Source organism: Solea senegalensis, linkage group LG3, assembly GCF_019176455.1.
Source record: "Solea senegalensis isolate Sse05_10M linkage group LG3, IFAPA_SoseM_1, whole genome shotgun sequence".
NCBI classification, from domain to species: domain Eukaryota; kingdom Metazoa; phylum Chordata; class Actinopteri; order Pleuronectiformes; family Soleidae; genus Solea; species Solea senegalensis.
The window spans coordinates 2796181-2817378 of record NC_058023.1 but is presented as its reverse complement, the minus strand read 5'-3'; the positions used below and the strand labels follow the sequence as shown (position 1 = coordinate 2817378).

At 42.5% G+C, this 21198-nt stretch overlaps 2 protein-coding genes and 1 long non-coding RNA gene across 4 annotated transcripts; all 3 read right to left on the bottom strand.

Annotated features, from left to right (window-relative positions):
- Positions 1-46: 46 nt before the first annotated feature.
- Positions 47-11904, bottom strand: LOC122765828 (protein FAM180A). Its single transcript, XM_044020266.1, has 3 exons — positions 11637-11904; positions 750-847; positions 47-484 (listed from the first exon to the last, which is right to left on the bottom strand). Exons 1-3 carry the CDS (start codon positions 11710-11712, stop codon positions 155-157), a joined length of 504 nt encoding a protein of 167 aa, XP_043876201.1. The 5' UTR covers positions 11713-11904; the 3' UTR covers positions 47-154.
- LOC122765827 (clusterin-associated protein 1-like) lies at positions 5692-8167 on the bottom strand. Its single transcript, XM_044020265.1, has one exon. It carries the CDS (start codon positions 7819-7821, stop codon positions 6802-6804), a length of 1020 nt encoding a protein of 339 aa, XP_043876200.1. The 5' UTR covers positions 7822-8167; the 3' UTR covers positions 5692-6801.
- Positions 11905-12534: 630 nt separating the features above from the next.
- LOC122765829 lies at positions 12535-20075 on the bottom strand. 2 transcript variants are annotated; one of them, XR_006360012.1, is made up of 4 exons: positions 19814-20075; positions 17114-17219; positions 16284-16425; positions 12535-12564 (listed from the first exon to the last, which is right to left on the bottom strand). It is a non-coding gene; the product is annotated as an uncharacterized LOC122765829 (long non-coding RNA). The 2 variants fall into 2 exon arrangements; XR_006360011.1 differs by lacking the exon at positions 12535-12564 and adding an exon at positions 13152-13180.
- Between the last annotated feature and the right edge of the window lie 1123 nt (positions 20076-21198).

Here is a 21198-nt window from a genome sequence, read left to right as displayed (position 1 = left end):
TAATAATACATAATGTATACAGGTAGTATATATCTACATATATATATATATATATGTCTATATAGGAGTGGAAAATAGGCTCAAAAAGTGTTAAAAATAAGCTCTGAATAATTACACACATGGGTACGAACGTTTGTACATCTTCTGTTCCTCCTCATGGAGGTGTGAGGTCCTTCTGGATGGCCCTGAACAGCTGCGTCACCGCGTCCGTCCACGCCTCCCTCTGCTGCAGGCTGCTGACGCGAGCCAGCGTCTGCGCGGCGTGGACCAGGGTCAGCACCGTCCTCTCGAAGTCCTGCCAGGCCAGAGGCCGCCGGCGCCGCCCGAGCTCCGCCGTCAGGCGGCGGATGTCGGAGAGCGTCTTGGGCAGGACGTCCTCGCAGATGACGTCCAGCCTCTCGACGCTCCTCAGCGACGCCAGCTCCCCATCTGGGATCAGCATGGTGTGGTCCTCGCCGTCGATCTGCATTCCAGCCAGCAGAATCTGGGAGACGACGCCACATAGTCACCACATTTACAAAGAGAACACAGGAGCATGATGTCCATTTCAATGTGCTTCAAATAAACACTTTCTCTGCTTCTGCTTAGCGGTGTTTTCATATTTATTTTCAGTCACCAGCTGCTTTGTTTTTGCAGCTGGAAACTGAACACATTCACATTCTTATCATATTCAACTCGGTTTCCCATGAAACTCCCACAGAGGCGTGAACCTGCGCCACCTCCGCTGAACCCACGGAATCCAAACAGACCTCGAAGAGCAGGTCGACGTCCTCCAGCGAGCGCTGAAACGTGGGGTTGACCAGCGAGTACGTGCCGCGCTTTATCCTGAACGCAGATGGAAACAGCGCTGGAACACAGAAGGAGGAGGAAATCAGATTAGAGGGTCTCCACCCTGTTCCAGAGTGACCGCCTCCCACGTGGGTGGGCCACAGGTTGAGCAAACACAGATTCATTACTGCTCAAATATTATGCAGGTGGCCGAGGATCAGGAGGGTAAATGGTCCTGAACCGGAGCCACAGTAGCAGCGGTCTGTGCGTCCAGATGTGAGATAACAGCGTGGACACATGAAAACGAGTTCTGAGGTCACGAGCCGTGGAATCTGAGGTGCAGCCGGAGCAAATCAGGGCGTCAGGGAACGACTGAGTACGAGTAATTTATTCAATTTCTGCCAATAAACCCTCCGAAATGTTAAATTAGCAGTTAGTGATAAAGTTCTGGCTTTAGATCATGTTTTCACCACCAAATGATGACTATTACGGCCAAGATTTTCAATATATTCTGCCCTGCACTTCACCAGCTCCTTGTTTCTCACTGCAAACATCTGCCCGCTGCATCTGGACGTGATGTTCATTCAGCGGCGAGACTGAAAACAAGTTAATGAGCCACGAAAACAAAACGAGGAGCTTAAAGACACGAAGATGCCGAGCGGAACCGCACGACGCGCCGTGCACAGCATTCGTGTCAGCTGTGAAAAGACGCAGAGGTTTACTTAAGGACACGAGAGCCAGTCAAATGCTGTGTTACAATAATCCGAGTTAGGTCAATTTTAACCTCATAATGACAAAAAGTTGTCAAATTCAGCTTTAAAGGACTTTTTTTGTGCCCGTCACTTGATGTGACGACAACTTTAACACAAAGAAGTTCAGAGAATCTACAGAAAACACTGTAAATGAATGTAAATATAATATAAGTTCACACAACGGTGATTAAGCCAAACAATTTTTACTTCTCAGAATGTTTCCTTTTGGTTGCGGGAACGTTCCTTGAAGGTTCCCCCCAGGATCTCCTGTGGTTGCCATGGAAAGTTTTCCTAACATTCCCTGAAGGTTAGTTTTTAGTTGCACATTTGGTTCCCAGAAAGTTCCTTTGTCGCAACCTTCATACAACCTTTACAGAACTAGTTTTATTTTCAATGAACCAAAATATATACAAGTGTCTACGAAAAGTCAAAAATAGAAAACAAACTTCATAAAATGAAATATCAAATACAAAATAAAAAGCTCCACAAGCTCAGTATCTCACTGTTTTTTGTGTCTGTGGAGACGCAGAGTGACAGCGGCCGCGTGGAAGCACAACAGCGGACTTTAGGTTAAGGAATGAACCCCAGTTCTCTGAAACAACAAATGTTGAAAGCGATCAAGGGGGATTTTGGACGTAGAGTCGTCCGTCTGCCTGCGGCGTCCACCGTCAGGCCAGGAAGTGCACGCAGAAACTTCAAAATAAAAGCGAGGCTCTCGTATTAGGGCCGGAAATAAGAGGCATGATCATATTATTAGGAACGATAGCATCGTGTTAAAAGTAGCTTCATTACTGCAGATTCTCCAGATTAGGAACGTTTTTACAAAAATAAAACTCCATGAATCACAAATATAGACTATAAAGATCTATAAAAGCCTACGTCCATGTCTCGTGGTGTCTCTTTTAATATTCTGCTCAATGGGAAAATTGACTTTTGGACGAGTGGCCACTGGAAAAAATGGTCTTTATGGCAGAGGGGGCGGAGCTCTATCCAGTTCTTATAATACATCCATGTGCAGGTTCACCTGAGCACCTGTGGAGCTTTCAGAAAACGCGACATTTCTTAATGAGATCAGAAGGACAGCTGTGTCAGACGGCTTTTCAGAACATGTTTACATCACGATTCTTTCATCGTCCTCCAGGCTCCGGCGGAGATTCGGCGGCGCTGCTCAAAGAGAGTTAAGTGAAAAGTAAATTCGATCAGACCTGAAGGAAGATTCACAGCTTAATGATGTGTCGTAAAACTTCCTCTGAGCGTCTCCAGACAACTCTGCTTCACATATTCTATTACCATCCAGCGCTCAGGCCGGCACACACACGCACACGCACACACACAGATCTTAATGAGGTATACTGTATAAACACGAGGCTGTGTCTGAATCCAGATGAAATCTCACCCTTCCCCTTCAGCGGCATCTACGGTGCGCTGCCTTGCCAGTTGTGCAGTAATGATGGGCTCTGCTGCGCACGGCCTCGCGGGCCAGATGCATTAACTTTATAGCTTTCTGTGAGGTGAGCCAAAGCCACATGCACTGGCCGCTTCCCCCCCGTGTACCTGCCTCCTGCTTGGGTGACTGCCAGTCTCAGCCCCTGCCTTTGTCTGAATGTATAGGAAACGTTGAGCTCAGAATTGAAGTGTTAAAATATTGGCTCATAATAAACTCAGCGTAAAAGCGGCACCAGAGCACAGGATCTCTGGAAAAACAGAACACAATGTGCCTCGCTGTAATGTCCAACCCCTTCATTGTGAACCGACCAGTATTTTCCACATTACGTTCATGAAATGAGCAAAACACTGACTTTTTTTTTACCTTTAGCATTTGTTTCCAAAGTTAGAAGAATGACTGATTCTATTGACAAATAGAAATCCATCTATTAGCGTATCCAGCACATTATACGGTGTTTTTGTGTCTACTTTGACATTACTTACGGTGTACTTTTAGTTATTGCACCACGAGGACGTTCATGTGCACCGCCCGAGTCCAAGACAAATTTCCCTGTGGGACAATAAAGTACATTGAATTGAATTTAGAGACACAGCGATGGATTTTGTTTGGATTTACAAGCTATCGCTGAGGACGCTAGCTAAGCTATAGCGTCACGTTCAATCATACAGAAAAAGGGCATTACTCGGAGATGCCACGTTGTCAACCTGTAAAACTATGATGTCGTAGCTTCTACTATGATACACACAAGAGCAGCATGTTTTTGTCCTGCTTGTGCTGCTTTTTTAAGTCAAGCTAAGCTAAGCTAACTTTTGCCTGACTCCATGGCTAGCTTTTTTTTTTAGAATATTTTATTTTTAGTTTTCAATTTCAAGATATACATGAAAACACACAACACGAAACCCCTTCCCCAACCCACCCACAAACTGGAAAGAGAGAGAGGGAGGAAAAAATAAATAGACAAATAAAATTAATAAATAATGAAAATAATATTAGTAATAATGATATTAAAAAAAAAATTATAATAAAATAAATAAATAAATAAATAAAATAAATAAATTTAAAAAAAAATACACTGTCGAGAGGCAAGGAAGACAACAGTATGTACTGACAACAAAGCGCTTGCAAAAAACTACAACCCGTCCACCATAGAAGCTGGCAATTTGTCCATATATGCTAAATAGGGCTGCCACATCTCTGTAAAAGTATTATAGTCATTCCTGAGTGTATATGTAATTTTTTCAAGTGGAACACAGCTATTCATTTCTGAAAGTGATAGCAATGCACTTCCTGGCAACGCACAAGGCCAGTGAGAGGAACCTCTTTTGAGCTTTTCTTAATCGTGCATTAATATTTGTAGTATCTCCTAATAAGCAGGTTTGAGGATCTAATGGGAGATGTAGTCCTAGGAGTTTTGTCATGATGCCCGAGAAATCATGCCAGAATGTGTTAAGTTTTGTGCATAACCAAGTGCAGTGTAGGAATGAACCCTCTTCTATACTACATCTAAAGCACAGGTTGGATATCTCAGGTTTATATTTATGTAATTTCTGTGGCGTAAGATAGGTTTGATGAAGAAAGTTATAATAAGTCAGCCTGTATCTAGAATTAAGAGTGGCAGTTAGACTTTTTTGACACAATTCAGCCCAGAGCTCTGTACCCATTGTCACACCCAAGTCAGACTCCCATTTCTCCCTCGATTTATGTAAACCTGGTTTTGGAGCATCATCCATCAAGAGGGAGTAGATTTTTGCAATAAGATGGGGTGCGTTACCCTCCTGAAGCAGTTTTTCCAGATCCATGGCTAGCTTAATGTACAGGGGTTCTCACTGGTCCTTAAAATCCTCTAAATAGACATGGCTCATTGGAAGATAAGTTGAACTAATCCTACGCAGGACAAACATCAGGTTGTAATTACTACAGCGCTCACTGTCTCTCTCTCTACGCCGTTGATGTGAGATTCTGTCAATAAAAGCCATCATGGGCGAAGCGGCTCTTACACTGTGTCGCCACGTTCTGTCCTTGAATTTGAGGGAACTGGCCCTGGAAAGTGCTTTAAGAAAATCCTTGAAAAGGAGAGAATAAAATTATGTTCTACAAATAATAACCCTCTGTCGTCAACATATCAAGACAGTATTGAGAAAAGGTGCTTTGATTTGTTGAAACCAAACAAGATATTTGGAAGAAGTATTATTTTATAGACACTAAATTTGTTGCACTAAAGTTGACATGAAACTAGCGTCTGAGACCACAAGTGTTTACTGACGTAAGAAATCAGGTGAGAAGTAGAGTCACGTCTCTGTAACATAACACACAATCCTCCCAACCACCCTTTAAAATATCACTTGCTCCAGCTACCGCCAAAATGTCAAGGAACCGTTTTGCAAAATTTACACTCACTCATTAGGCGAATGAGCCCCAAACGTATCAGAGAGGAGACGCCGCGCTGTTCTCGCTGTAAACAAAACCACACCCAGGGGGGAAGTGTAGTGTTCAGTGTAGAACAAACATTACGGTGTTAAAGAATGGAGGAGCTGCGAGGAAACGACAAACCACAGCGGCCAAAACCGGCACTCATTCACACGCAAAATGAATGATCTGGAAATGACGTTGAGCTCGAAGTTGAACTCTTTATCATTGCATTTAGCAACAGAGTGGTAACTTTGTGCAGGAACGGGGAAAAAAGGCCGACTCTACGTCTTAAAAACAAAGTTTCCTGTGGTGAGAAAGATCAGGAACAATGAGGCGAATGTTTGCAAACTGGCAGCAAAGTGAAGGAAAGAGGAGGGTCGGCTTTAAATAGCAAGGCGCTGATGAAGTGATTAAGAACAGGTGAACAGGTGGACAGGTGGGCGTGGACGTCAGGAAACGCTAGTCAGTTCAGGGCAGGGACCGCGGAACAACAGTGCACTTTTACAGGAATATTTTTGTCTCATATTTGTTCTGTTTTTGATGTAAGAGTCACGTCTGTTTTACTGGAGGCAAAACTGTCATGAACAACATGTCGACCACATGTCCAGCACGCAGCAGACTCGGTCTGAACGAGAAAACAAGAGCCACCAAACCAGGAAATGATTATCATCGTGTGTGTGTGTAGACATGTCAACAAAGTCATTTTAGCTTCAAAAATAGAAATCACACGAATGTAACTGTGGGGGCTTTTCAGTCATTTTCAATTCTCCCTGTTCAACACACACTTGGTTTATTTACTCAATAAGGAAACAGACACAGAAAATAAATTGACAGGTAGCAGGTGTTGCTGCATTTGAACTAGAATACAAATTATTATTCAGCACACATTTGCCCAAATTGGATTGTCCTGGATCAGGAGATCCGACGACAGATTTGGAAGAATGCTCGTGGTTTTGTCTCTCGCGGGAGAAAACACTTTACTCCAAACTGAGAAATACTGATCTGCTATTTTGAAGTTACAACAGAAAAGTGAATAAATGATGTTACATTACTAAGAGAAGACCAACAACACGTTATTTTTTGTGTTGGTTTTATGACAAGCTTAGTATTTTATTGCTTTCTTTCTTTGGTACAACCCTGTGATTGTAATTACAGTATAACAGAAGGTCACAAATGCATAACTTAATAAAATGTGTCAAAGTAGATTTGAAAAAGTTTTTTTTTTTTTACAGTTGAAGTGTGGGAACAGTAGATGAAGAACATTGATCTATGCTGCAATTTCAGTTCCCATAAAAAGCATCGAACATAACTGTATTTGTATCGCACGTCAAAACAGGACAAAAAAACAAGCAAATTAAAAGCCACACAATGAGTCAGCGATCGCTGTTCACTCTCTTTCAGTTCATCATTTTTGTTGGCCCAGACTCAGAAGTTTGACTCTTCTAAGTCGCTGTTTGAGCCCGATTGTGATTTTGCTTCCGATTCATCCTCCGATTGATCCTCTAAATCGTCCTTGTCCGTCTCAGACCTCCTCCTCCTCCTCATATCTCTCTCCCTCTCCCTCAGTTTGTGCTGCATCTTCTTTGTGTTTCCAGTCCTCTCCTTCTCCTGTCTGTGATATTCATCCAGCTGCGACTCCAGGTAGCAGAGATTGCCGAACTTGCCCACAAAGATCTCATACTGCCTTTTCAGCTCCTGCTCGATGGCCTCGTATTCGTCCATGAACACCGGCTTGACGCTCTGCAGCGACTGCAGCTTTTTCTGCTTCCTCTCGAGCTCCTGCCTCTTCTTCTCAATCTTGCCGTCCAGGGTGGTCTCGTCACACATGACATTGCTCAGTGCGTCTTTGGTCTTCTCGATGCTCTCATGAACCTCCCTGATGGTCGCTGTCAGGACCTTCTCAGTCTTGTTGATCTCCAAAGGTCTTGCGATGGCAGCGGTTCTCTTCTCCCACAGTTTCACCTCTTGTCCCAGTAGATCGTGGAGAGACGCTCCTTTAGACATGACCTCGGACGCCAGCTGCCGCGCCGCTTTAATGTCTGAAATACGCGAGCCGAGCTCAAACTTGAACTTGTTGTTAGCTTCCTGGACCCTGTCCTCCAGGGCCATGTGTTTGGTCTTGATAGGCGTGTGCAACATCACGGTGATCTTTAGCATCTCTTTCACTGCGTACCCATCGGCCTGGTAAAGGTGTTTGGTGTTCAGCTTGACGTCGACCTCCATTGCCATGAACTTGGCTACGGCCTTGATGAAGAACACTCTGTCGGACTCTGTCGCCACGTCTGAGGGAATGTCCGTGTGAGGCTCAAATCTCTTGACGAGCCACATCAAGATCTCTGCCACTAACGTGAAGTTTGGTGTTCGGAAGTTTTCGATGGAGATCAGCCTGTGAAAGCCCAGCGCTCTCATCATTTCAGTGAAGTCTCTTAATTCTCTGTAGGACATTCTGCCCGGCAACGTGGCTTTTCCTCCACCAGAATAAACCTCCTATTGGAGTCAGTAATGTTTACTAAACTGGACTCTGACAAAGTGGAACCAGAACATACTTGTCCTTCTGAAAAGGCAGTGAATGTGAATGTGAAAGCTGAGTTGTCATCTGTAATTGTGCATTACTGCCTTCTTCTCCTCTGTCCTTTGGCTAGCCTTCCCTTTCACGGTCACTCCATTTCTTGTAGCGCTTGTTGTCCTTCTTCCTTTTCTTTTTCGTTGCTTTATGGCAGTCGCGTCTCGCATCCATAATGATGCATTACTTTGGCCGCCTTCTTCGAAAAATAACGCTGCCCTCCACAGGATAAAAAAAAAAAAGATTTCAGTCTGCACACTTTCAAAGTTCTTCAACATCTTCAAAGATCAAAGGCATCTGTTGTTGTGTCTGGCTTTGATTGGCTTTGAATCAAAATTATCAATGGACATTTCTGCACATTGGTATGTAACACGTCTCTCCACTACGACCAAGACGTGAGCGTTTCTCTCTGTCTTAAGTTACTATGGAACATTCAAGAGTGCCAGTACGATGGAAAACTGATATAATACACAGACCATAATAGTAACTGCACAGATGCACACATCGTCTCAACGTCACACAGCAAGAACAAAAGAGAAAGCTCAATAATACAATTTGACAACGCTTGAGGCTGCCAAATTCAAAGTAGTTGAGCAGCATTTGAGACGGCGTTACAGGATCTCACTGTCTTCAGGAAGCTGGACACAGACATCAGGTGACAGACTGGGCTCATCGTCTACTCCGCTTCTTTGGCTGCAGGTTTAGAATTGCTTGTCCTGTCAAATGATGAAATGTTGTGCAATCTGTTTCGACGCGTCCGACTGACTCTGAGCTCACAGGACGCTTCCGTTGACTTCTGTCAGAATGGAAATCGTCAATATATGCCAGACTGCCAGTTCCATTGGCATCCATACATGTCTGGGCCATCACAGAACCACTGCCATGTCTGACAGATGAGGAATGGTTCGGGTCACGCTCTTATTGTTACCTTCACACACTCCTCCTTCCGTCACTCTGACACATAAAGCCCATAAAGTTTGAGCTGCAGCGTGGCCGTCTTCCGTTTTTGAGCTTGATCAGTGGTTGGGCATCTTGCGGTGAATCCTCTGTGGTTCTGGTCGTGAAGTCTTTGCTGGGTTGTCATAAATGTTTCCTCCTCACATGCAGATGTTTCACCGCTCATCCACAACAGAGCATGGACACCAAACATTGAAAAGGCAACATTGATATTCTGATTAAAAGCAGGGTTTACTATTTACGGCGGGCGACGGAAGCCGTCCACCGGGGATCATTTTCCTTCACCACAACACTGGCTTGATTGTGTGGGTAGTTTCCAGAGGTTACAGTTCAATAAGAGCATTAATGTTGAGCCTAAACCTTTGTTGTACTCATTTTATAACATTTATATTAGGTGTGTGTGACTTAGACGTTTAACATAACCATAAATCAAAGTTCAGTTTTTGGCTTTTGGTCTCAAAAAGACGTCAAGCTTTGTGTGAGAAGGTTGCAAGGGACTGTACAGTACCATTCAGGGCACAAAGTTTCTGGTCGGTTACTTTGGTACGGCCCCTAAGAAAAAAAAAAAAAAACTTACTACACTACACAGAACTGCGCCACTCGGTGGAAACGTGGCTTTTCTCTCTGAACGGCCCTGTGATAGGTCAAAGTCTGCTTTCCAGGACCAGATTTCCCCAAGGCTGTAAGGAGGAGTTGCAGACGCCTCGTTCTCTCTTTGATCAATTGAATCACATTATGCTAAAAGGCTATTAGGGAATTATTGATTAGCAAAGCCAAAAATACAGCACTTTGTGCTCTCTTGCTTTAAATCGAATATCCAATTCATAACTCTCTTCACAAAACAGAGAATATTATACTTTCTTTGAGTCTGTTTCATATGTGAGCTTTCCCTGCTGCTCGCTCCACGACTGTTCATTCATCTCTCCCTCCTTTTCCCTCCTCTTGTGCTCCGAACAATCAGCGCAGGCATCCCCCAATGTCATTATGCACCGACGGGGAACATGTAATCTCCTGCTAACTGCATGCAAGGAGATGAGGGAACAACAGAGATCCATTCATTAAGAGGAGTAATTCCTGGGTGGAGGGATGTCTTGATGAGTTATAGAGAGAGTGTGAATGAGAGGGAAGAACAAACACGGGGGAGAATACAATCTTTACCGCAATATGCCGGCAGATTCATGTTAATATGCACACAAAGATCGTAGTTAACAATGTCAACCAGGTTTCAGCATCACTCCTACTGTGAGACACTGGAATGCTAAAGATCATCATGACAACTGGAGAAAAAGGGAGTTGAGGAAGGTTCAAAGGCAACAAACAGCCATTGCGGTATTATGTTGTGTTGATATTGGGTGAAGTTCTATTTTTGGTCCAAGAAGATTCCGTTCAAGCGGCCAAGAGAATGTGAAGGCATGGCCAACATGACAGAGGTCAGTGACGGGTGGACTGCGGTCAGGATCCAGACCCAATCTATGACAAGTGATCTAGACTAAATTAGGGGTTGGGCGGTGGTATAGTTAGTACTGGTGCCTCAGAACAACCAAGTTCTAGATACCAATTTGTTTAATAGGTTCTTATTGGTGTGTGTTTGTTTCCCCTCGTGTTTATGTGGGTTTTCTAGGGGTATTCCAGTTTTCTCAATCTAAAAACAGGCAGATTGGGTTTAGGTTTTTCCGGAGTGGGGGTTGTTTTGTCTTTGTTGGGCTTGTCGTAGGCTGGAATCAGCTCCGGGTTTTTAAAAGACCCTCCAAAGGATAAGTGGTGTGGCTACCCAATCCAATCCGTACTGGACACCCAATTTGTTCTACCCATGGGTGAAAGTTTCAGATGTGAAATGTGTCTTTTCCTATTAATATTTTGGTGTTAACTCCGACTACGTGACAGGGACTAGCTGTAGCGTTGCTGTTTCGGTTTCCTGACCCGCAGCGTGGGCTGATTCGGAGCTCAACATGACCGCATCCATGAGACCACACAGGGATTTTACAGCACCTATCAACAGAAAGGTGAATTTAGCGCGGTTGCCTCGTGAACACGGCAGTGCATTTAACAGCCGGAGTGATATTTCCCTCAGGAGCCGGCGCTGGAGACCACAGCAGAGATAAGTGAGCGCTGATGACTTTAATTCATCAGGTGTCCAGAGACGTGACTCCATCAAGATGCTAATGGCCTCCGTTTGTCTTCTGGATGCATAATTAGGCCAATGTTTGCTAATGTGTTTTCATTGTTTTCTCTTTTAAGGAGAAAATGTGTTATTACAGGCTGCAGAACACACACACACACACACGTATATAAAAGGCAGGATTTTTTTTGTTTTTCTCCATGCAAAAGTTTTGCTTTGTTTCTCATTTTAAATGAGCAATGATATAAAAAGAAGAAAAATAAGTCAGTGTTTCTGAGTCCTCCTCCCTCACCCTGCTCCCATTGCAGATTTTAGCATCATGTAACATCCAAACACTTGAAGCTGTGTGAGTTTCGAGAAAGGAATTTCCTCAGTGAGTGGATCCAGTAACGACCGCCCAGTCACTTTTCCATGGAAAAGCATCTGTGGATGTCGCACAGGTCCTGATATCTCCTGACAGATAAGCTTTTTCCTCAAGTTTAATCCCTTAAATATTGTTTGTTTCCACTTTCAAACCTATCATTGAAATTTCTGGTCATAAGCAAAGAAACAAAAACACCGAATTTAGATAATAGTACGCTAACGAACTTTTCAAACGATGTGGCCGATGAGTCCACGTACCTTTCCTGTGATGCTGCGACGCTGCCAGGTGGACGGACAGGTGAACAACGGTGAGCAGAGCCCACCACTGCTTCATGTTGACAATCCTCACACACACACACACACACACACACACTGAAGTGTCTCTTAAGGGAAGCAATCACAGTCATACAGGAACATGACGCAGGACGAAAACAGCCCGACTCCACTGCTGAGCTCCAGCACCTCACATGCTGCACTTTCATGTGGATCATTCCTTCATTCACTGTGTTCACTTCTCCATCTCCTCCTCCCTCCATCTCCTCACATCCTCCCACTATTCTCTCTCTTTCTGTGTGTGTGTGTGTGTGTGAGTTCTCTCAGGCCAGGCAGTCTGCTTCCTCATCTGGAAGCGATCAAAAACATTGGGAGCGTCTGCCCTCTTGGCTGGACTCACAGCTACTGGCCCCACTGTTCAGACGCTCAGTGACGGGGACCGCTCGCTTTCTCCTCTGCCGTGGCATCGCGGAGGCGGAGCCACTGCAGCTCACCGATGCACTCTCCTGGCTGCATCGAGCATCCGTCTGAGCTCCAAGGATATTTTAGGATATTTTACAGAAACTGAACAAACCAGTGCCGGGACCAGTGCTGACCTTCCACAGGCAGACTGACACCAGAATCTCACATAATCCAGCCAGTGTAAATAAAAAATGGACACAGTCTTCTAGTTGCAAAAATGAACATTTTGAAGCCTCAAGATTCAGAACTTCGCCACGACAGTTCATCTAAAACTAAGCACCAGTGGGATTATAATCTACAAAACTAACACCGTGTCCTGTTGAAGAAGAGCGGAAACTTACCTCAGGAAAATGTAATAAATCAAGTCAGGCCTTCTCTTAGCAGCCAGTGGAGTCGCCCCCTGGTGGCTAACTGCTACTTTCACCTCACGTGCTGGGCTTCACTTTTCAAACTGAAAGACAAATGTATACATGTCATATACATGTGCTAATCTGTCAGAAAACACTATTTTATGAAAAGTAAAAAACAATCTGAAAAAATATAGATTTGCTATTAAAATATGTATAAACGTCATTTGGGAGAAAATATGATCTTTACGAATAACAAATGTAGTGTGATTACAAACATAATCTGAGAGAAAATGTGTTCCCTGCAACACTGAAACCTGATAATCTGGGAGAAAAAATAATTTCTCTGGAAATGTAAACATGTCATCTGGTGATAAATGTCACACTGGACACAAACATAAACATAATCTAAGTGAAAATGGCTTCCTTTCAAAACACATAATCTGGGAAATTATATATTTGTTTTTTTATAAAATGTACAAACATAATCTGTGTGAACGTATGCTCTTTTGTGAAATGTAATACAAAACATAATCTGGAATAATCTGAGAGAAAATGTGTTCCCTGCAAAACTGAAACGGGATAATCTGATAATCAACATCTTAAAATGTTGTTTCTCTCCAAACATGTGTGAGAATGCAGATTATGTGCATGGGATTGTAATATTTGACAGACGTACTTACTTTCTTCCTTCTGCTTGTTTGGTTCGACCTCTTTTACCTTGTGGATGAAAGCAAAAAAACAAACGTTTACAATGAAAGAAAAAGGAAGCTTTTTGGCAGAGCTTTGGTGAGGGATTAAAATAAGAAATTAATTACAAAATCCTTACACCTCACCTTTGAAAGGCCTCAAAACTCTCTTTAACTCGACTGTTTCCTGTTGGCAGAGCTCATCGCAGCACATGAGAGAGAAGACACGTGGTGTCAGCAGCGTATTTACCCTTTAACACCTGAGCCTTGTTTTTGCTGCTTATTTTAACTAGAAAAAGGGCCAGAAAATGTCCTGAATGTTCCACAACACTTAATACTTTTAATATCTGGCAGTTATTTACAATTTACTGCATGTTAAAAGAGTGTATTGACATTTTTAAATCAGTCACGGAATTCAATTTTAGAGTTTTTATTTTTCGGTTTTGTGGCCACAACCGCTGGAAACAGGAAGTTCCCTCTAACCTCGAAACTTCGTACGTGACACAAGAGAGCGACCCCGAACACGTCTACGGACACAAACCACGACCCAACAGGTCAAACGTGGATGGAGCTGAGGTCAGGGATCCAGTGCACTCTCGCAGTCCTAGTTTAAATAGTTTTTATGTTCCACAAACTACAAGATGATGGGATATTAGAGTCAAAATCATTATTTAATTAAGTAACGTGAAAAACGGTGAAGTATTTGACTTCATGTGAGAATTATTATTCAGCATAAGAAGATCATCTAAATCAAATCTTTGAATGAAACCAGATTAACATAAACGTCCTGTGGTTTCAAATGAAGCCACGCCTTGTGTTTAACTGTCTCCACTAGAAGCCACTTTATTAGGTACACCTGCTCCTATACTCGTGAATGCAAATATAGAAATATCCCGCAGTCCTTGACGTTTTATTTTTCACTTTAAACTTTTAAAGTCAGTGGAAAAACCCTGCGTGTTGTGATTGTTTGAGTTGCCGCGCGTCGATGTCCCAAAACCTCGGCAATCAAACCATGAACAAGCTTGATTACAATATTGTGTGCGATGAAGCCGAGGCCATGTCTTTGTAGTAAACTGCTTGTTCCTCCTATAATTTGTTTGGTTAAACGCAATCACGTCCTCCTTCTCCTCCTCCTCCTCCTCACCTCGCCACGCCACGTCCTCGCTGTGACGCACTGAAACTCCAGGTTAATTAACGGAAAAACAGAAAAAGCTAAAATCCTGATTTCAAAGGCTTGTTTGGCTGCAGGGAGCGTTCGCGACCACGCGGCGATGAAAATCCCCGACTGAGACGAAGCCCGAGGAAAACAATCGCTGCGGATAATGAGGAGCAAAAACTCTGAGCAGCAGAGTGATAATATCACACAGACGCTCTTCTGGAATATAAACCAGCTCACACTGACTGGCCACTTTATTAGGTACACAGGAGGATGTGTGCTTCTTTACAGAGTTACCGTTACACACTGTCTGTAAAAACGAGAGACGGTTGTGAGTTAAATTCCCAGCAGTTTCTGAAAGACTCACATCAACAGCTGTCACTAAAATCACCAGGGGCGTGGAAAAAGGGGCATTGGTGTCGATTGGTGCCGGGGTTATAATGGAGGCCAGATTAGGTCATGTAGAAAAAAACTAAAACAAAATCACATTGAAAAACACATTTTCTCTCAGATTATGTAGATAACCACTTTGTAAAGATCATATTTTTACCCAGATTATGTTCCTCATAATGTTTCGCGTTTGCAAGGAACACACTCTCTCTCAGATTATGTTGATAACCACTGTGTAAAGATCATATTTTCACCAGATTATGTTGTTTATCACATTTCCAAAGAAACATACTTTCTCCCAGATTACATTCGTATATTTTATAACAGCACATTTATATAATTCCAGATGACGATGTTTTTGCAAGATTACATTTGCACAACTAATCTGTGTTTGTTTATGTAACGCTTTGTGTATTTTCTTCCAGATTACATTTGCACATTTATTAAGAAATGTGTATTCTCCCAATATTCTGTTGCATTTGTACATTTACTCCCAGATTAGGTTTGTTACATTTTCATAAGGAACATATTTGGTACCAGATTATGGTCATAATGTTTCATAATCCAACACCAATTTTTCTCCCAGAGTAATATTCGTACAGGAAGGAAGTCCTTATGTTGGCGCATTTAATAAAAAAACAATAGAATTATCTTTGAGATCTTTGACATTTTATCTTATTTTTAATGAGGAAAATAATCAACAGATTAATTGGTCATTAAAATAATAAATTGCTGCAACTGTAGACCGTGAAAATTCTGCTTCCTGTGAAGAAAAGAACAGTTTCCCCCACACACACACACACACATTAGAACAATTTTAATAAAAGTTTAAAATCAACATTAGTGACTGACCATCGTTAACGGCAGCAAAACTCACACCGACTCCTCCGTTTGTCTGGCAGGAGGAAGAATTTCACACATCAGAACCAGTCACTGTGTGTGTGTGTGTGCGTGTTTGTGCGTGTGCGACTCGCAGGATTATTCGAGCAGAATAATTACCTCGACTGTCCATCACCGCTCTGCACAACTATTTCATCAAGGTCCGTCTGAATAAAAGCTCCACTCAGACACTTTAAATGGAGCTGGCGTTTTAGACAGGTTGCATTATCTTGATCGGTCACACACACACGCACGCACGCACGCATGCGCGCACGCACGCACGCACGCACGCACGCACGCACGCACGCACCTGTCTCATTACTGTGGTTTCAGTAATGATTATTGCGCACCGTTGTAATCAGTCATTAGAGTAAATAAAGTTTGTTTTGTATCTGCTGTGAAATTAATTTGCAAACGTCCGCGTTGCTAATCTCTGTCTTTTGTTTTTTGGACCAATTAATTTATAACGAGATGTTTTTTCATGGTCCAACTGTGTGTGTGTGTGTATGTGTGTGTTTGTTGCCTCTTTAGGACCTTTTTTTTCCTAAACACTGACCTCGTCAGGCCAAAAGCTGGTCCTAAAAAGGCAGAACCTCATTTCTGATTAACTGGTTCAGTTAAGGGCTGAGATTTGACTCTTTTATTGTCATAAAAACAACATTTATCATTATTTATGCTTCTTAACACCTTGAACATCAAATGTACTCACTCACTGTGGATGACTGTGGATGGCTGTGGATATCGTCCACAGTCTGCTTCACCCTCAGAGCAACCAGGAGGAGCAGGACCACAACAGGAAACACTAACTAACACAGGTGAGCTTGCAGGAAGTGATGTCATCCGCAACTCCACTGTCAAAATAAAATTCACTTCACTTCAACAAAGAGTTTAACCTTTTCACTGCTATTTTTTTTAATGAAAACAAATATTAATGAATCATTTTAAAGCAAACATTAGAGATAAATGACACAAGGACAGAGTGGAGTTGTTGCCGTAGTTACGTCTACATCCTTATGATATATTTCCACAATCTTTGATCGTGACTCCCTAAACTACAGTTTCTCTTACTTTATTTTTAACCAATAACTCGGCGGCAGAAAAAAGAGAAGTTTACAGGCCTTTAAAGCCTCTTTAAATATGCTCTGTGTGTCTCTGGTGTAGTTCTCGCTAAAGTTCAGACAGTTTGAAGCTGAAAAACAGCACCTGTGGTGAAAATTGCACAACGTTCACGTGATGTTTTATTGATGGTCAGCGTCGGCCTGCAGCGCTGGTGCGAGCTCGTGTGTGTTTTGTTCCAAGTTCTCTCACCGAGGTGAGATTTTCCCCACTCCCACCCAGCTGCCCAACATCCAGAGTAATGACGGATATGCAAACTTCATTTCCTGTGTAATCACAGCCCTGCTCATGCTTGAGTGTGTCGGCGGGACTCTGCATGTTAATGAAAGGCTCTCGTGGCGACGTGCTGAGCGGCAAATGTGCGGCTGGAGTGATCACATCTGTCACCGTGGTCACGGCCGACGCTCACCGTTTTCCACTTACCGTCGTCAGCTGATCATGAATAAGTGAGCCGCGGTCACGCGGGGCGCGTTCGTCTGGAGAGGAGGACGGTCACGACTCGAGCCGGTCAACACACCCGGACCAGGGGCTGAAAGCAGACAGCAAGGAAATGAAAGTGCTGATGTGATCAGATAGAAAATCTTGATTTATTACAAGAGGGAATGTTGGCTAAAGAAGACTTTGTTTCTGCACGAGACGTCAATATGTCTGCCCTACACCTTTGTGGGCCGCGATGGATCAGGAGGAGGGTCGTCTACACGTCGATGTGTCCCTGGGCAAGACACGTGAATATCCTCACGAGGGTCACAGGGGTCGCTGGAGCCAATCCCAGCTGGAGCGTGGACAAGTCGTCTGTCCATCACATCCAAACAAACATTCACTCTCTCATTCATTCATACGGATCCCCAGACGTGACATGGGGAAAAAAAACTCTGATTCATGGCCACGAAATACTAATACGTGGTAAAACCTGCGCATGAAATACTAATTTGTGGTTGTGGAATACGTAAAACATGCGCATGATATAATAATTTGTTACCACAAAATAGGTAAACGTGTGTATGAAATACTAATACGTGGTAAAAACCTGTGCATAAAATACTAATTTGTGGTCGTGGAATACGTAAAACATGTGCATGATATAATAATTTGTTACCACAAATATGTAAAACGTGCACATGAGAAGAGTTTCCTTTCCCATGTGATGGGCCCCGTAAATTAATTTTTATGTTTTTGAACTGCAGGAGGAACATGCAAACTCCACACAAAAAGACCTTCAGCCAAACTGAGATTGGAACAGGTGACCTTCTTGATGTGAGGCAACAGTGCTAGCCACTACACCGCCATGTGGCGCCATGCGTCAATGGATGAAGGACAAAACGGGGGTCCAAATCAGCTTTGAGTAAATGAAGTGCGTTGTAGATCCATGCCATTTACCTTCTCACTTGGGCATACATACAAGTGGGTACCAGATGTAAGCATGTATTCAAGACCAGTATTCCCTGTGTCCTGACATTAACTCTTCAGACTGATTAAAACTCAAAGCTGTCACTCGGAGAGTTTGAAAGATTTGAGTGAAATATTCATGGACGCCTGTTTCAGACTCCATTTCCATCAAAGGGACACGGAGAGAACAAGAACAGGAAACCTGGGAAACAGTGTGGAGTGGTTTGATATAGTAAAAAAAAACAAAAAAACACTCAAATGTCCAGAGTGCAGCTTAGATCTTTGAAAGAAAGGGAGTTTTTACATTTGAGTGTATCTATTATACATCATCATAACATGAATAGGTTGTGTGTAGATTTTTCTTTTGCTCAAAGTCGCGCGATTGAACAAACGGCAAATTTCATGAGCTACATTTAGGCTGTGCAAAAATATTCAAGTGGATGCAAAATGATAGGATTTGGCCCAAGGTGATGCAACACGAGCGCCGAGACGCTGAGCTGAGAAACGTTTCAACTTTCATGCTCATACACACGAGTGCTGAAGACGAGCAAAGTAACATGAAAACATGCTATTGGTGATGAACAAGTGAGACGGGAGAAATTGAGTCAAAAAGAAAATTCAAGTGTAAAACGACGACTGTTTTTGTTCTCCAAGTGTCACTGAATCAGAGGGTCACAGGCATTTTTATGTACGGTACGTTTAAAAAGAATGGAAACTGTTCCATCTGTTAGTTTATTGTCTTTACACGATCTTCTGCAAAGTTAGCGATTCTAGGAGACAAAAATTACGCTTGTAGAGCACATGAAATACTAATTTGTGGCCAGGGAATAGGTAAAACATGCACATGAAATACTAATTTGTACGGGACAAGAAATCCACAAGTCACAGACATTTTTACGTACATTATGTTTAAAAAGTCCCCCGAGAAGAATGGAGTCCCCCAAGCTGTTCCATCTGTCTTTTGTCAAGCTTGTGCAAAGTTAGTGTAACCCCCTTTACACCCATCACTTTAAGCTAGGGTTATTATCTAGTTTAGACTCGATGAGGAGATTGGTTATATTTTAAATGGTCAACAACTCACACGACAACAGACTGGCGATTTCTTTTAAAGAAATATAGCTATATAATTTGCAACAAAGTAATTGGTGGCGCCAATATCCTACAGTTTAGATACTTATTAACAATGGAATGTGATGGAATGAAGAACAAAATGTTTCTTATTACCACAAAAACAGGGAAGTAATAAACACAGTAATACAGTTTTGAATTCACATTGACGTCAATAAAATTTGTACCAAAAGAAAATATTTTCAAAGTTCAAGTCAATGGAAGAAATTAAAATAAAATTAAAAAAATAATACAAGGAAAACAAAAGTGAGAAATTACCGCTCCACAGTGTTGTCTTTACATGTCATTATTTTGTAACAGCTCCTTTGAAGTTATAATTATCTCCAGCCACTAAATCACAAACTACAATATACTACAAGCAGGAATTTACATAAACATTTCAAAAACATAAATCACATTGTTTCACGTACATTACATCTTACATTAGAAAATTAACATAACATAACATGTTCATGTATTCATGTTACTCATTTTAACAATATCCAGGCTGGTTTTAATAAGAGTTCAAGGCTAATCTTTATGTTTGTGTGTTTTTAGCAGCGTGCCACACACTGCTAACATAGTTAGCATGCTAAGGCATCGTGTTCAGCAGCAGCAGCCGCAACTCACCGGAATATCAATGAACAGCTTCAACACGATGTCAACAGCTTCTCAGTCGTCGTTCTCTTGTCTTTTAAATGTTTAATTCCTATTTTCAATGGTTCAATTCAACCTTTTGACTGTTTAGCTGTGTTTAGCTCAAAGCTACCGTACTGTACCGGGCGGTCAGTCAAAAACAAAGATCGTATATACGAGTGAGATGACGTCTCGCCCCTTCTCTCACACCTCAAACAGAGTGTACTGATGCACCTCTGCTGCCACCTTGTGGCCAAATTAGAAATAGGCTATTTCAGAATCAGAATACTTTTATTATCCCGAAGGAAATTGTTTAGTTACAGTTAGTTGCTCCATATCAGACTCAGTAAGTACCAGAAAAAAAGAGCACACAAGTTAAAATTTAAAAAATAATAATAAAATTTAAAAAAGAAAGAAAGAAAGAATTCAAACATACACAATTTAAATTGTATGAAATGATTGCAATGGGCAAATATTTGTATTTGAATGTTCTGCTGATAAAAAAAACGACCACATTTCTGCTTTGATGTCATTATTTGAACCTCTGCTTGAGGCTGTTCCAGCTGAGGAGAGATTTTCTACACATTCAACGTCAGGATAAAAAGCAGCGAGCTGTTGATTATGAGACGGACAGTCGATAATATCTACCAGAGCAAACATCCATGACATGCTTTTACTTGAGAATTTAACTTCCCGGTCAATATTATGGATGAAATGGCACTCGTTTCATTGATAAAGATATATATATGTACTTCTAGACTGGATGATGGCTTTGTCGTTTCAGCATTCAAACTCTGTCTCCTTGCAATTTCAAAAAAGACATCCACAGGGAGGGAGGGAGGGAGGGAGGGAGGCAGGGAGGCACGTTCGCTCTTCATTGTCTGAGCATCTTAGCGACTGTCAAACAGTCACAAACCAAAGCCACATCGCTGCTTTCTGTCTCTGCTCCTCCATCAGATCTGTCTTCAGTGTCCCCGGCTCACACACTCTGAATTATACAATTAAACTCTCAGAGTTTTGCATTTCAAAGCCTCAGCTCCTCATCAACGCACAAACGACGTACACAAACCGGGGCTTATGAAAACCAGTGGAAGAAGTTGAAACATGCCTTCAGACCACACACACACACACACACACACACACACACATGAAGGAGCGTGCGCGTCTTAAACGCAAGCAACTGATTCTGATGTCGCACTTTGTGTCGTCTTCTCTGTTTTCTTTTCACGTTGTTTTCGGTGAATGTGCCGCTTCCCCTCTCCGCTCATTAGCCTCATTAGCTGTAAAAAAAAGAAGACGTCACCTCTCCAAACTTCCTCCCCAACTGACTCGAGTTACTTTGCTCGTTTCCTCACATCCTCAGCGACTCTGTGGCCGCT

Coding starts and splice junctions, on each gene's coding strand:
- LOC122765827 (XM_044020265.1), bottom strand. CDS start 7,821: ATGTCCTACAGAGAATTAAGAGACTTCACTGAAATGATGAGAGCGCTG.
- LOC122765828 (XM_044020266.1), bottom strand. CDS start 11,712: ATGAAGCAGTGGTGGGCTCTGCTCACCGTTGTTCACCTGTCCGTCCAC. Junction 848..11,636: donor GTCGCAGCATCACAGGAAAG/GTACGTGGACTC, acceptor TCTGTGTTCCAG/CGCTGTTTCCATCTGCGTTC. Junction 485..749: donor ACGTCGACCTGCTCTTCGAG/GTCTGTTTGGAT, acceptor GTCGTCTCCCAG/ATTCTGCTGGCTGGAATGCA.